The following is a 17163-nucleotide window of genomic DNA, read 5'->3' on the forward strand; positions in this document are numbered from 1 at the left end:
GGTGAAAAACCATAAGGTTCTAGAACTACTTTAAGGCAAATAAATGCAATAAATTATCCAATTTTTGTAAAATATAAAATATGGGGTTGAGCTGAGTAAATAGATACCCAACATGTCAGACGTTGAAATTGATTGCGCCTGTGAAATGACAACAAACTTTGGTACCCTATATTTTCCATAAGCAACCATTTATAAGTCCCTACAGGTTATCAGTTTAGAGTTAATCATGAATAAAACAGCCCATCAATTAAGTTATTTTCTTTCCTTCCACCACAGGAAAGAAAATTGCTCAATACTCCCATCGACACAGGCAGTGTTGATAGGGGAATGCTTCCCACAGTGCTATTGTGTTCTGCTGGCGGGGAGACTTCCCAGCTGGAAGAAAACAATGATTGCTGCTATCAGCTATAGCCGCAGGCAATAATCGCATGTAAAGAATCCAACAGGCTGGTTGTACCCAAGTCGATCGATGGACTGACTTGGGTACACCAAGCTTGCCCATAGATGGGCTTGTCCAAGATCAAATCTTGGCTGGTCCCTGCTGAAGATTCAATCCATCTATAGCCAGCTTAAAAGGCCTAAAATGACTAATTTCACTCCGGCGTGCGTGGTAATATGTAACATGTGTAGTGCAATGAACATTGCTGTCGCTCTTGTCATTTATTAGTGAGATAGCAAGCATATCTTTTTGCCACCGTTCATGCTTCCTAGTAATTCACAGAACTTTGTTGTTGTAAAAAATTGCCCTGAATAAAACACAGGTTTCTAATTGCCTCTGATCAGGCTTTGTTCATACCACGCAAGTGCGCATTTCCACATGTTCTATATGCGCTGGGCAGCCCATTGATTTCAAAGGGCTCCCCCATACATGAGAAATGCACAAAAGAATTTCCTGACCCTTTTGCAAACCACACCTCACTGAACCACAATAGCAGATGCCCGAAGGTGCCGTTAATTTATTTGTTACAGGTACTTATGTAGCGCCATCAGTTTACGCAGTGCTTTACACATATATTGTACATTCACAACTCTCATAACCCTCAAGGGGCATACAATCTAAGGTCTCTAACTCACATTCATACATACACATACTAGGGCCAGTTTAGACAGGATCCAATTATCCTACCAGTATGTCTTTGGAGGCACAGGGAGAACATGCAAAATCCAGGCAGGTGGTACCGTGGTTGGGATTTGAACCAATGACCCAAGTACTGCCAGGTAGAAGTGCTAACCATTTAGCCACTGTGATGTCCCTAAGAACTAATGGCACTGCCGTGCATCTACTAAATGGCAGTGTTTTTATGTGCGTGTCAGGAAAACATTCTCAACACGCACAAAGTGTGAAAGTAGCCTAAGTCAATGCATAAATCCCACCATTGAATTACATACTTGACAAGGCATTTTATACCTGACATATAGAATTTATAGGTGTATCTGATAGTGACTATATACATTTAGCTTTAACTTATTTTTTAATAAAATTAATTTCCTTTTAATACTGTGTGACAAGTGCACTTTAAAAAACAGAGCTCGTAAATATAATGTCTCCAGAAATCTCTCTCACAGTTCCGTTGTGCATGAACCAGTAATCTGCTTCCAACGTAGACCGTGAGATTCAGATGTGTCATTAAACTGATAGCTTAATGTATTACCCACCCTTCCTCGCGCCATTTAGCTTTGAGAAAGCTTTGAAGGGCAACAAACTTTACTGAATCACTTCCTCCGCTCTCCCTCACAATATCTTCTGGAAGATGACAGAAAGCAGATGCAATGAAATGGCCAATAGCACTTACGCTAATATAAATAGATACCACAAGGGATTTTCCACTTGCTGTATTGCTAAGAAGCCATTATCCTTCAGTGTGCCAAGTGGTAGGAAACACACACGGCGGAAATCAAATAGAAACAAATAGATCTCTTGCATTAGTATTGCCTAGATGCCAGAGCATGCTGGAACTTGTGGTTCCTTGGGCAGCTGACGTTATTTAGTCCTATTTAGGCCTCATGCACACAAGTTGTTTTTCTTCTCCCCCTGAACATCTTTGAAGGGGAGGAAAATGCAACCTAAAAACACACCTAAGCCCCCAGTCACATTGGGTGTGATTTGGCATGCGATTTGCATGCCAGGGAACTTGCAAATCGTATGCCATGTCGCACCCTATTGTCCGCTATTAGAGCGGTCATATCAGAGCGGTTCCGACTTGGTCGGAACCGCACCGATTTCTAAAGTAGTACATGCACTACTTTTGTTGCGATTTGCATAGACATCTGTGTCAGATATCTTGCAAATCTCAAGGAAATCGGCAGGTCATCCGATTTTGAAATCGTATGACTTCACTGTAAGACGCACAATTTCAAAATCGGCTTTGATGTGACTGGGGTGTAAAGCTACTTTTTCCATGCACGTTTATGCACGTTTGTGTGTTTGGCGTTAATACATTCTATTGGTCAGTATATTAAGTTATTCTGGCCATTAGAACGCATTAATGTCCAAGCACCCCTAAATGCATTTAGCCCTAATGCGCATTTGGTGTTTTTTCTTCTAATTGTGAAAACACTTCTTCCTATAAATGTCTGTATGTGGACAGGCTAACATAGAAGGGAGTTTAGAGGCAGAAATAAAAAGATCAAATGCCTGTAAAAACAGTGGTTTTGTCATCCTGTGTGCATGAGACCTTAAAGAAAACCAGTACGACTAACATTGCCAGCATTTTTTTTTAAATGTTAATGCCCCACCAGTGACAACTCTAAAGCAAAACAGTGAAGAAAAGACACTACACTACTCAGCCTGCCCATGTCCAGGCCATTGTTACACTCCTATCCATGTGCATTGCAATGCAACAATGTATGAAAATTCTGCCCCTTGATAGGGGATAATTATGAACAGGAGCTCCAATACAGATGGCAATATAGTCACAAAAGTATATCTATTTTATTATTTAATTATATCCAAAACCACAAAAAAATATTATAATGCATCAACATAGAAAATACACATGGTGAGCCACTATACTAGCCTAGGATACATTGCACTCAACTGGGTGAGCCTCTATGCTAGCTACTGTCCCAACCCTCTATTATTCAGGCAAGAGACCCCAGTCTGAATTACAGCCCTGTTTGCTGTACATTGTATATGGAACGTGGCATGTAGGTAGCTGTTCTATCCAAGAAGATGAGGGGCAGGGACTTCCACAGTTTGCTGCCAACACACAGCCAATTGTGGGCCCTCTTATATTTTCTATGTTGATGTATTATAATATTTTTGTGTTTTTGGATATAATGAAATGATAAAACTGATAAAACTATATGGTCATCTAGATTGGAGTGTTATAAATCCTGTTCATAATATCTCCATTCAAGGAGCATAAAATCCACATTATAATACATATATATATATATATATATATATTCAGGGCTTGTTTTCAGCTGGAACTTGGTGGAAATCAGTTACACCACCTTTGGATTAGGCCCTCTGTTCACCACTATTACTTGTAGACACAGAAGTCTGGCTTCTGTGTTTACAAGTGACAGCTTGTCCCCAATGGCTCCCACAGATCTGATCTCCTGAGTGGCTTCCACTGAGTGCAGGTGATCAGGGTGCAGTGTGGATGGTGATACACCCACTCAATGATCTCCCTGCAAGTGAAAGAGGCAGAGCCACCTATAGTGTGCGGGAAGGTACTAGAGCCGGCTGGGTGCTTCTGCCTTATACAGCCACAAAAATAAGATATGTGGAAGAATGGTGGAGCTTTTAAGGGGGAGAAGATGGGGCAGTGGAGGAGGGGTTGCATGCAGAGGCTGAAGAGGGGCAAAAGTGAGATGAGAATTGGGGATGTATAGCTAAGCAAATGTGGAGGAAGGCTGAACTCTGCACTCTGCGCGTAGCGCACCCCTGAACTCTGCACTCTGTGTGTAACCCCTCCCAAACTCAACACTCTGTATGTAATGCACTCCTGATATGTAATACCCCTTTAAGACTCTGCCACTGTTAGTGAAATTTGAACACACTCACTATTTGATGCGGTTTGGAAGGTGTATGTGTTGGGCGGGAGGGGGGTTTGGGGGGGTCGTTGTTGAGTTCCTGCACCTATATTAGGAAAAAAAAAGGCCTGTATATATTTATACTATATGGGTGTCTATCCCAAGTGTTATAGGTTTACCAATGTAAGTTAATGTTCATTGGTGCGTGTTGACATGGGTTTCAGTGCATTGTTGTTAATTTCAATTGGGTAAATACGTATGTGTGAATCCAGGATAAAATTTTACACAATTTAACATATCAAGAGTATCACTTAAAATAATGGACAGCTGTCAACTATGCAAGAAAGATGGCAGGTCAGGTCTCTAGTAAATTAGAGGAATCATGGGAGATGTGTATATGATGCAAGGTGAGGGTGGTATATAATCCCTGGATTTTAGGGTGAGTTGACATGACTACTAAGGACAGATAAAACCACAGAGAACCCATATTAGGCTTGGTAGATACCACTATTCTCTACAGACAGGAAATCTCTCTAAAGTAAGGGAAAACCTCTCTTAGTTGTCACCACAATAATTGTCCCTACTGTAAGATTTCCACTTCTAATCCTGTGAAAGCTCCAAATGGTGGGTTGTTGATCACTTTCTGTACCAGTGAAAATGGTTTCCAGGATATATAAAGAATACATCTCCCTTGTACCAACCTCCCTTGTACCAAATTAAATCTGGACTTGATTTTTTTCTGCATTTGGTGCTTTTCTCTTTGCACACCTAATATCTACTTGAGTAAACAGCCAACCTTGGACCACCACTCCTGGGAGAGCTGCCTAAGCATAATCATTCTCTCTACACTGTTTAAGACCTGGCTGAATACCCACTGCTAGAAAAGATCCAGTTGTCAACAACTACCTTCTACTTCCAGCAATAAATATCTGACCAGGTTGCTTACCCTTCACAGCTCTATCTAGAACTAACAAAACTACTACACAGAGGAAACGTTTTATGCAGTTCATACATGGGTTGAATTCCGAAAAAATTTTCTTTAGAAAATCGTACATTTCGTACATTTTGTAATCCAATTGTGCCACCATTGATTTCGAAATTCGACCAACTGTGCCTTTAATTTCACCTTGTGTTGCTACAGAAAAGAATTTTCATGGCAAAGAATTTTCTTCTTTCCTGGTCACAGCTCCTGTTCATTTTTTTTTGCGATTACATTTCTTGCACGATCCTCCCATCGTTGATTAGAAAGTAGTTTGTTTCTCAAAAAATTTCCAACATGACCGATCACTCAAATTTGATGGTTGCTCAGAAATTGGCTGTTGCTGTGGCTCACTAATGGTGCGAAATTTGAACGAAAATTGTTAGGAAAGATTTTCTAAAGAAAATTATTTCGGGATTCGACCCATGTATGGCCGGCTTTAGTTGACATACAATCTACCGATCTACTTCCAAACACAGCTGAAAGCAATAACATATAATCTGAAACTGGTGATGATTGCAAATTCCATCTAAAATCCCAATGTGTTTATACTGTAGTACTAGAAGCTGTCTTTACTATGTGAAAACCAGTCTGATATAAGTTACACATTTTATTCGCTAACGACTGAACAACCATTTTATTAGAAGAAAAAAAAATACTTACTCTACATTCTTCGTCCATTCCGGGGGATTACTCATGGTCATGAACACGCAGTTGGTCAAAATAGTGCACATAATGAGCATGCTGAATAATGTAATACATTGTTAAGGAAAAAAAACATTCATTTTTCATGAATCACTTTACATTTACAGTACACAGTAAGGGGTTTATTTACTTAAGCTGGGGAGTGCAAAATCAGGCGCACTTCCGCACAGAAACCAATCAGTTTCCAGGTTTTATTGACAAAGCTTAATTGAACAAGCTGAGTTTAGAAGCTGGTTGGCTAATATGCACAGGTGTACCAGATTCTGAGCGAACCAGTTTTAGTAAATCTCCCCCTATGTCTCATACTATAAGGGAAACAGTAGTTGTTTAAATGTGAAAGTATTCAGCTTAAAGGAATTGTATAGTGAAATTGTGCACTTACTGTATTTTTTAGCATGGTAAGGACTAAAATAATAATAATCATACAAAAGATATAATCCAATTGATACAAAATATTGCATATTCCTGTTTTGTATTCTCTATTTGAACCAGCAGGCGGGGTTTTATACTCTTTTTTAAATGTTTACCTCTATCTATTTGCCCCTTTGCTTAAAAAGATAGCTGTTGTTTAAAGAACACAATAGCTTAAGTTGAAAATTACATACAGTGATAGATGACTCACAGCAGAGACTTATTCCTTGTCAGACAGCTCCGTGGGAGGTTTCAGTGAAAGTGAGCCTGTCTGAAAGGAGATAATTCCTGCTGTGTAGAGCTGGATTTCCATCAGAGGAGCCTGTAGGCTCTTTTGTAAGAGAGTTTGTATGAGATTGCTTTTCTTCTACTGATAATGCAAAGAAAATGAGTGGCTAAAAACTATATAGGAAAAATCCGTGCCTACTATGCCTAAGGTCTGGGTCACACCTACGCAGGCTTTGGTTGATGCATTTTCCCGGAGTGTTTTGCTTTTTTTGCACATGCATTTTTTACACGTTTTAATGTGTTTTTGATGTGTTTTGTGTTTTTGGGAGGTGTCTGTTGTCTTGTGGGAGAACCCAGCAAAAAAACAGCAGAAATGCATCAGAAACGCAAGAACTGCCTTTTTTATGTGTTTCCACTGCATTTCCATTGAAGTCTATGGAACGAAAAGCCGGGAAAAAAAAAATCCCTGACCCTTTCCAAAAAACACACTGGTGGAAAATGCACAGATGTGAACGTAACCCATGTTGAATGGACTGTAGTGCGGTCCTGCAAAACTAAAAGTGCACTAAAAAACTCCAGAACCAGTAAATCAAGTCCTAACATTGTGTCCTTTTAGACATGCTGTTTCTAACTGCATCCTCAGACAGAACTTTATGTAGAAAGGAGACGAGAGGGGAAAAGTCATTGTTCTGACATTCAGTTGTGTCTATAAGTTTCAGCTACTGGATTGAATGGTGCTGCATCACTGGTGTCAGTGGATGGAATGGTGCTGCATCACTGGTGTCAGTGGATGGAATGGTGCTCCATCACTGGTGTCAGTGGATGGAATGGTACTCCTTCACTGGTGTCAGTGGATGGAATGGTGCTCCATCACTGATGTTGATAGATGGATCGGTGCCCCATCATTGATGTCAATGGATGGAATAGTGCCCCAAGGGCTAGATATAGGCAAGCAAAAGGCCACATCTGGCCACAGTTTGAAGACCACTGGACTATAAGAACAGAAAATATGAATTCTACTTTGGAGGACTCCTTTGTAATGGATGTAGCAGGTGGGAGAAGCTTGGAACACAGATGCAAAGGCCTTTCCACCAGGGTCCCCAGGATATACAGAAGCCAAAGGATGGTTCAATCCACTAACATTCACCCATGTTACCTATATTAGTCTCAGGTGGATCGACTATTTAAACTTGTTGATAACTGATAGTGGTGAAATGCTATCATTCTGTCAGTACTGAAAAAAAAAAAACTATGACATTAACAGAAAAGTGCTGTAATTTGGATGTGTGATCCAGGATCTCTAATATCCAATCTTATAAAAACAGAAGCCACATTCTTTGTAACATCATTCCTCTTCAGGCCCAGAGGGTGACACATCACTTATTAAGGGTGCCAGATTCATACATCAAAAGTAAAAAATAAATTCCACTTGCAATTTAAACTACACTATAATGAATTACTGCAAAAATTCTGACAAGTATCATCACAATGGAATATGTCAGCGTTTATATAAGCAGCTGTGTCAGCTTCTTGGGATAATGTGTGCCACGACTTGTAAATCTTTGTTATATGGCAGCTCTGTGCTAGAGAGAGCAGAGTTGTATGTCACTTCAATGGGCTACATCTCTTTCCTTCTAGGTAGAATATAAATTGATAGACTGAATCAATCTATACTTGGAAATGATTCAGAACTCTGCATATTTTGGAATTAAAAATGAATAGGCAGTATATACTGTATATCTTTTGAGCCCTGTCTCTAAAGCTTGCCATGGACATGAGATTGCAGTGTATAGGTATGATCCAACCATTGGAAAATTGCATGTAGGTGGCCCAGCCATGAATGTTAGGTCTTGCATGAAATATACACATTTTTAACATTTAGGTGTGTTGCATTAAGCTGGGTATACACCAGTGGGCTGAATGAAAAAAAAAAGCAAACAAATTGCTCTACACAAGCGAGGTGGATGGAGGAATCTTCCCCGTTGTGCTATTCTGTTCTGACAGTGGGGGCGGCTCTGCTGTCAGAATGCACTGATCAGCACTGCAGCATATTGGCTGCAGCAGCTGATCAAATGAACATTTTACAACAGTACCAAACAAATTTGGAAAATTCTAATAAAATTTGAAAACAAAATGAATTCCAAAAATGGATTAAACAAATTTAATTAACTGAAATTATTTAAGTAACGAAGCAAAGCAAATTTTTCTTGCACATGTTTAAAGATGATTCATGTGGTATTTACTTTCTGGAACCCATCTGCCCTTTGCCCAGACTTGCAGGCAGGAGGGTATACTTACATAATTTGTATAGGCTTGGAAACCAGGATGCAACTGAAGAAACATAAAAAAAATGTAATACAAGTAAACATGATATACTGTTCTTTCCTATCTATTTACTAATGCTAGCAGCATAATGATTAAAAATAGTCAACGTTGACTGAGAGAGTGAAGTTCCACCTTACCCTAGGTTCACACCTAAGTGTTTTCCACAGCATTTTGCAGAAACACAATACAGTCCATTTAACATGATTTCCTATGAGACATGTTCACATCTCTGCGTTTTCATCTGGTGCGTTTTTGGAAACGGTCAAGGACTTTTTTGAACGCAAAAAGTTGCATTTTTGGTTCTATAGACCTCAATGAAAATGCTGCATAAAAGCATGTAGTGCTTTTTTGCTGCGTTTTTAAAGCATTTTATATTTTAAATCTGCCTAGCAACAAGCCAAAAAAAAGAATCACAAAACGCATCAAAAACACAGGTGCAAAAACGCAAAACACAATGCAGAAACGGCTCAAACGCAACCTGCATAGGTGTGAACCTAGCCTTAAAGAGGTCAACAATGACAGCCCATGTATTTCATGCCAGGTGTATATGCTTTCTTCAGTACAGCAGAGAGAAAACAGAAAGACTTTGGACAGGCAGGATTAGGACAGCTTTCCACTTTCTGAGATTAGCAACCAATTACAAATTAAACATCTGACAAAAAAGCACAATCCCACCATATATTAATATATTTTGATAAAGGATATGAATGTACCAAAACCTTAATAGCTACTTTTCTAAGAGGGTTGAAGGGGGTTAAAATGTACAAGGCAGACGTGGCACTGAAGCGGAAGATTGCCTTCCCTCTATTCAATACTATAAAAGTCTGTGGAAAAAAAGAAGTAAATAGTTAGTGAAAATGCAGTAACAAAAGTTTGCAACAAATGCTGTCCATGGTATTACCTCATATTTAAACAATTTGCAAAAATTAAGGGTAAATTTTCTTAAATCCCCACATCAGCAGCTACAGTAGGACCTCTTACACACACTTCTAGTTGCATAGAAACAAGACTTAACCAAGCTCTGCTGCTGTATTTAACATGCAAGGATAGGAGGTCAGTGCTCTGACTCAAGAGTCTACTCAGAACTCTATAACTCCAAAGGTAATAGTCGGCAACTCAATGACTTCTTATAGGTGCTTTTATTGGTTACAAAAAAGCAGGCACAATATAAAAAGCAACACGTTTCGACTTGAGAAGCCTGCTTCACAGCATACCAGTATGCTGTGAAGAAGACCTCTCAAGCTGAAACGTGTTGCATTTCATATATTTGTAACCAACAAAAGCACCTATAACAAGTCGAGTTGCTGACTATTACCTTTGGAGTTATACACTTCTAGTTGCATCCCCTACTGCATGCAGTGCTTCCACCAGCCGCCACTACTTTGTACTGTTCTGCACATTGGCTTGTGGGTGGAATTACAGCATGCAAAGTGGAACGTAGCCTTCTAAACAACTGAAAGCATCCTGGATGCTGAAGATTTTTTGGATTCTCTTCATGAAAACAAAGACAAAAGCAAAACTAGCCATACATACTTTGTTTTCTCTTGCTCATTTGTCCTCCAAGTTAAATGACCTGGATAGAGGAATCTCCAAACAGTGACTACGTCTGATTGGATGAAGTCACTGTTCAGCCAACAATTTTCCATCTGGCTCCCACAATTTTTTTTAGTTGAGACAGATGGTTGCGAAAGGGCCACACATAGTTTAAATTTCGAGCTATGTATAGCCAGATTTACCACTGAAATATTCTTGATCTTTTTTGCTGCACATTGTGAATTGTCCCACAGTCTTCTGGGACCTGGTACATGTCCCAGAAGACTCCGGGGGTGGGGGGGTGGGGCAGAGAAATTCTGGTTGGATCACCTATTGTTCGCTGAAACCCGCAGGTCTATAGAAGTCTATGGATGGACAGATTGGGGTTTATTTACTAAAGCTGGAGAGTCCAAAATCAGACTCCCTTCTGCATAGAAAGCAATCAGCTTCTAACCTCAGCTTGTTCAATGAAGCTTTGGCAATGAAACCTGGAAGATGATTGGTTTCTATTGGAGACTGGAAATCAACTCGCGTTTCACTAAGAGGAAGTAAATGGAGACCAGAAGCAAAAAGCCTCATCTTGCGCTCCAAACCTCTAATGGAGACCATATATAATAAAAAACCACAAATAAAATATACGTCCCAAAGAAAGGAATCAGAAGGACGGCAGGACAAAAGTACCCCAAATGCTTTCCAATCTTAACCAGGACTGTCCGGGAAGTAATCATAAAGACCAGCAGCAGGGAGAAAAGATTCTCAACATACCACTGCCCATACGATAACATCCGGACACAAAATGGCACCCCCTAGTGGAAAATCATTAAAATACAAATAAATAGACATATGAAAAGACACATTACCATATCATAAATTAGATACATGGGAAAAAAATAAAAAAATATCAAACGTATAAAAATAAAAACAATTATGAAAAATTTTATGAAATATAAAGAAAAAATATTACGCGTTATGAATAAAACTATTGACATCCCATTCTATATTCATTCCTTGGGGAGTAAAAGACTTATTCTCATAAATCCAATGGGTCTCCAGCTTTGAAATCTCACATTAATGTAACTTCCCTTCCAATCAGGAGTAGATTTATCAATTGAAAGAAAGCTGGTGCCCTTAAGGTTCTTATTATATATCTTTGCATTGTTTTTCGAGCACTATGTCCAGGGAAACCGCGTTTGATGTGAACAATATGTTCCTTAAGCAGCACCTGCATAGACCTAATAGTGTGGCCCACATATTGCAACCCGCATGGACATTGAATCAAATATACTATGTTGGTGGAGGAACACGTAATAAAATAATTAATCTGATAGAATTTAGATGACACCTCTGAACGGAACTGACAGATCCATCTATCCTTGATTTTATTACATTGACAAACCACACATTCACATCAGGGAAAGAAACATTTAAGATCATAGAACACAGTATGTTTTTTGGGGGATCTATCACATTAGGAGGCAAATGTAATCGTAAAGAAGATACTCCTCTATAAACTAAAGGGACTAAAATCTTATCATTCTTAAGAACCTTCCAATGTCTATGGAAGATTTTTTTGACCTCTTGCTGTTGATGAGAGTAGGTGGTCACAAAAGCACATTTAAAGGTGTCACTAGTCACCCGCCATTATTTTTTAATTTTTCCTCCAACATCACATTGCTATCTTGAGTGCCAATTTCTGCAATGGTTTTATCCAACTCTAACACATCATAACCTTTGTCAACCAATCTAGATTTCACAATCTCAGCCTGTTTATAATGATCACTTATAAGTGAATAGTTCCGCCTAATACAGAAAAATTGGCTTTGGGGTACTGATTTCAACCAAGAGGGATGATGACAACTAACGTGGTCTATAAAACTGTTACAGTCAGTATCCTTAAATTAAGTAGTAGTCACAATAGTACTGTCAAGGGAGTTATCATCACCCCTTTTGGTTGAAATTAGTACCCAAAAGCCAATTTGTCTGTATTAGACGGAACGCATTTGAGGGCACTTTTTTATGGCTGTCCTTCTGCTTCCTCTCTTTGCAACGCATATTTATTTTGTGTTTTTATTATATATGGTCCCCATGAGAGGTTTGGAGAGCAAGCTGAGACTTTTTGCTTCCAGTCTCCATTTACTTCCTTTTGATGGAATGTTGATTTCCAGTTTCCACGATATATATAGTGTGTTGTTGTCTGTTCACCACACCCCTGATAACGGCAATTTATGATGAAACACGTTGGGCAGGATCTGTGACATATGACGCCATTTTACTGATCTGTTTACAAGCACTTTTAACATTGGGATTCATGTGAATCTAAAACTTTAAATAAATGTGTTGTTTTAAATGTACTTCACTAGGGAAGCCTTTTTTTAATCTTCATATGAAGAATATTCCTTTCTTCTAATGACATTCCCAGGTTAATCTCTATAGAGTCCGATGGGAAGGATTAATTTATTATCAACCTAATAAGGATCTAGAAGTTTGGATGTGGATAAAGTGTTGGAAAGCCGGGACACCTAGGAGTACATAATAATTTGAGGGTCTTAACATTTGGTAAGAGGTTTGGCTTACCATTGTGATGTCGTGGTTGAATAATTCTGGACACAAGCTGGTGTTGGGACTTTCTTTCCTTCCTTCTGGTTGAAGTTATTCTTGTATGTACTATTTTCATGGTATATTAGGCGCTGCATGTTTATGGTTTAGTAAATAAATAAAGTGACCCCTGTCTGCATTCCTTTAGTTCTGTTCTTGTCCCCTATAGCATCAATGACAGCGTGCAGTCCTTTGTAATAGTTATCTATGAGGCCCCAAATTCTTGCAGGTGGTATAGCTGCCCATCTTGGCAAAATGCCTCCAGGTCATGCTAAGCCTTTGTCATCTTGCATGAACTACACTTTTAGATTCTCCCTTGAGCGGCTCGATAATATTAGGGTAAGGAGACTGTGATGGCCACACCAGAACCTTTTTCTGCTGTAACCACTGGAGGGTCAACCTGGCCTTGTGCTTAGGGTGACTGGCATGCAGGAAAGTCCAAGAGTGTAACATGCTGCATTCATCTTGCCATCAATTTTTACAAGATTTCCTGTGCCTTTAGAGCTCACACATCCCCAAAATATCAGTGAGCCACCACCATGCTTTACAGTGGGGATGGTATTCTTGTTGCTGCTGACCCCTCTCCAAACATAGAACTTATGATTGTGACCATAAAACTTTATTTTGGTCTTGTCACTCCAGATTACAGTGTGCCAGAAGCTGTGAGGTGCGGCAAGGTGTTGTTGAGCATATTGTAACCAGGCTTTTTTTGTGGCATTGGTGCAGTAAAGGCTTCTTTCTGGCAACTTGACCATGAAGCCCATTTTTGTTTAAGTATCGTCATATCGTGCTCCTTGAAACAACCACACAGTCTTTCTCCAGAGCAGCCTGTATTTCTCCTGAGGTTACCTGTAAGTTTTTCTTTTTATCTCAAACAATTCTTCTGGCCGTTGTGTCTGCAAACGTTCTTGGTCTACCTGACCTTGGCTTGGTATCAAGAGCTCCTCAAATTTTCCACTTCTTAATAAGTGATTGAACAGTACTGACCGTCATATTCAAGGCTTAGGATATCTGTTTATATCCTTTTCCATCTCTAAAATGTTCCATTACCTTGTTACGCAGGTCTTTTGACAGTTATTTTCTGCTCCCCATGACTCAGTATCTTGTATTTACTATATACACTGACACTAATTTCAATTTAAAAAGCCACAGATGTGGGAATTAACCTTTAATTGCCAATTTAACCTGTGGGTGTCCCCTTGTGTGTCTGTACAAAGGTCAAACATTCAAGGGTATGCAAACTTTTAAACAGGGCCATTTGGGTTATTTCTGTTATCATTATGATTTAAAAAGGAGCCAAACAACTATTTGATAATAAATGGCTTCATATGATCACTATCCTTAAATAAAAGACGTTTTCAGGCATGATCAGCAATTTTTTCAATATCAATGCCAAAATCTCATGATTTCTGCCAGGGTATGCAAACTTTTGAGCACAACTGTATTTATCCGTATAAAAGTGCAGCTCAGGGTTCTAGAAATTGTAAAATTTGTTCCAGCCATAGATTTCTATTTAGGATATCCCTTCTTGGGCAACAATAAAACTGAGTTTTTTAAATGTTTTGAGAAAAGTCTGCCACACCAGCCAAGGTAACATTTCAGACGTGAACTTGGGAGGAGGATTCTGGCACAATAAACATTTACATGAATACAAATTCTGATTCTGTGACTTCTCAGAAACAATTGTGCAGATCAGCTGTAATAAAGTGTTGGACATGACTACATATACTCCTTCACATAACAAGCCCTATTCAATGAGTTTTCATTCTCATGTGTTGATTCTTATGTAAAGTAACCCATAGTAATAAATCAAAATTCAATCTACCAGTACAAACTGGATTCCTATTGTTTGCTATGGGTTGTTACACTTAAGCCGGCCATTGATGGACCGAATCTCTGCCGGTTCAGCCAGGACCGGCCAAGATTCAATCCATCTACAGGCAGGATGATTGCACCCAAGTCGATCTATCGATGGACTAAGATACAACCAGCCTGCCAGATTTGTAACATGTGATTACTGCCCACTGCTATAGGAACTAGCAGTAATTATTGTGTTCTCCTTGCAGGGACGACTGCTCCCCTGGGAGAAAACAATAGTGCCGCGGGAGGAATTCCACTATCAACACCATCAACTCCATGGTTGCAGGAAAGAAAATTGCATAACTTATGACTTGCCTTAGGAACAAAATCTTTACTGAATAAGGCATAGGACACTCCATATAGATAATTCTATTATGTCCTCCTCCAAGTCAGACAGTCCTATTTGATAAAATGTAGTGATTCCCTTCCGAGTATTAGCAAAATCAGAAGACATTTCATATACTGTATATGGTGCATTGCTGCATCACAAAGACATGATCTCTTTCCTGTGAGCTTCACTTTCTGTTTACTAAAAGGTCACAACTTGTGAAAAATAATGAACTATAATCACATATTATGAGCACGGGGAAAAAAGTGGTGTTCTTACCCCCTACTAGGTTATTCTAGACAAATTCTAACCAAACTGCGGTGAAGGAAAATATAGAAGCTGTCATTCCTGACCTCTCTTTCAAGAAGTGCTAATCTATTTGCTATCAAGTTAATCCTCAACTCACCTTTTCAATCTCCTCATAGATCACTAATATGTAGGCAGGTGCAGTTAGCCTTCATATCTGTGGGTAGCCTGATGAAAATATTGCATGGAAAGGAGAATCTTGTAAGGAAATTGGTCCCTTAGAGATTCCATACAGTGCCTTGAAGAAGGACGGTAGTCTCATTGAACCCTAAACTCTCGAGAGACTTTGAGGACATCTTGGGTGAGGTAACCTTTTCAATAAGGGACCCCATATCATGTTCGCATGCTTCTGGCAAGTGTGTGGGAGGGAGAGGAACAGGGGCGGACTGACCATTTGAGCACTCGGGCACTGCTTGAGGGCTCGGGGTCAGTAGGGGGACCCATGAGATGACCCTGGTACCTTTCATTGTCTTTTTCATAGGGCGAGGACACAAGGGCCCCATGATCCCCTATTGCCCGGGGGCCCCATGAGTTGTCAGTCCGCCCCTAGAGAGGAACCCGCTTGTGAGGGACAGCGTTTAGCAGGGAAGGCTGCTTCTTCACTTCACTCCTACTCTGCTCTGTCAACACAAATGTTAGTGTGTACATTTGCCATTTTGTCCACAGTAGCATTTGCATTGGCAGAGCAGAGTAGGACTGGCCAAAAAGGATTATTTTGACGCAGTTGGCCAGCTTAAACATATATTGCAGTATATGTCAACTAAAAATCCCCATTTTTTATTGCAATGTTTGCTGGAAAGGCTATATAGCAGTGTGCAGAGGGTTTTTCCAGAATTTCTAGTGTTAAAGCGATACTAAAGGCTCTTTTTATTTTTTTTAAACACAAAATATGTTATACTTACCTGCTCCATGCAGTGGTTTTACACAGTGCAGCCTGGATCCTCCTCTTCTCAAGTCCCCTGCTGGCGCTCCAGGATCCTCCTTTCTGTCGGGTGCCCCCATAGCAAGCAGCTTGTTATGGGAGCACCCAAGCAAGTGTGTTCCCAAGCCACTGCTCCGTGTGTCCATTCACACATGGTGCCATGGCTTAGCTACCGTTTGCTGTCTTAGCCAATGAAGAGGCAGAGACCAGTGGCAGCCAAGGCTGTTGTGCACATCGATGGATCGCGATGGGGCTCAGGTATTGAGGGGGGTGGGGGCACTGCTGCACACAGGATTTTACCTTCATGCACCTTGAGCCTTTACAACCACTTTAACACTTAGAGTAAGTCACGTCTATGCTGGGAAGCTGTCATGTATGTGATGGTCTCCAGCACAGGGTTGCATTCTCGGCACCATTCAGCTGTTGCCTGGTATTTTCCCAACCCTAAAAAAAAATGTAAACAAAAGGTTTTGGGCTACTGGTGATGTTGTTACCAAAATATGGTAATGCCCATATTTGGGAAATTACTTGTCAATAGGTAGGCAGAGCCTTATGGGGAACTTGGAACCTAGATCCCATTTAGGTCTAATTTACCTTTGATTGACAGTGCACAGCAGTGGGGGGGAATAGAAAACAGCTACTGGACTGAATTGGGACTATAGATTCACTTGTGCTGTCTATCAACAGTTTTTCTTCGTGTCTGTTATAAAATTTTGGCAAATAAATAATCTTTCTTCAAAGATGTAGGCCAATATGTATACTGCTACATTTCTCTGCTAAAATTAACATAAATCAGTGTAAATCATTTAGTCTGTAGGAAAACTATGGTATACATTTGAAAAATGGCAAATCCTGATATACTGAAGGCTTATCTCATTTCCTGGGGCCCTAAAATGCCAGGACAGTACAAATACCCCCAAATTACTCATTTTTGGAAGGTAGACAGTCCAAGGTATTCAGTAAAAGGCATAATGAGTTTTTTTGAAGTTT

At 39.8% G+C, this 17163-nt stretch overlaps 1 protein-coding gene across 3 annotated transcripts in view; it reads right to left on the minus strand.

Moving 5' to 3' along the window:
- Positions 1 to 17163, minus strand: part of LOC149470821 (sodium channel protein type 2 subunit alpha-like) — a 257204-nt gene that overhangs the window by 120580 nt on the left and 119461 nt on the right. For 2 of the 3 annotated variants that reach the window (XM_089660254.1, XM_089660260.1), the window contains exon 1: positions 5624 to 5711. In XM_089660254.1, the coding sequence (XP_089516380.1) occupies positions 5624 to 5703 (80 nt within the window). In that variant the 5' untranslated portion in view covers positions 5704 to 5711. Of the gene's footprint in view, positions 1 to 5623; positions 5714 to 9334; positions 9454 to 17163 lie in introns of those variants that run through there. The other variant, XM_089660265.1, reaches the window with a different exon arrangement.

Source organism: Staurois parvus, unplaced genomic scaffold (genome assembly GCF_062004578.1).
Source record: "Staurois parvus isolate SC_StPar_1 unplaced genomic scaffold, SC_StPar_1.0 ptg000031l, whole genome shotgun sequence".
Taxonomy (NCBI): domain Eukaryota; kingdom Metazoa; phylum Chordata; class Amphibia; order Anura; family Ranidae; genus Staurois; species Staurois parvus.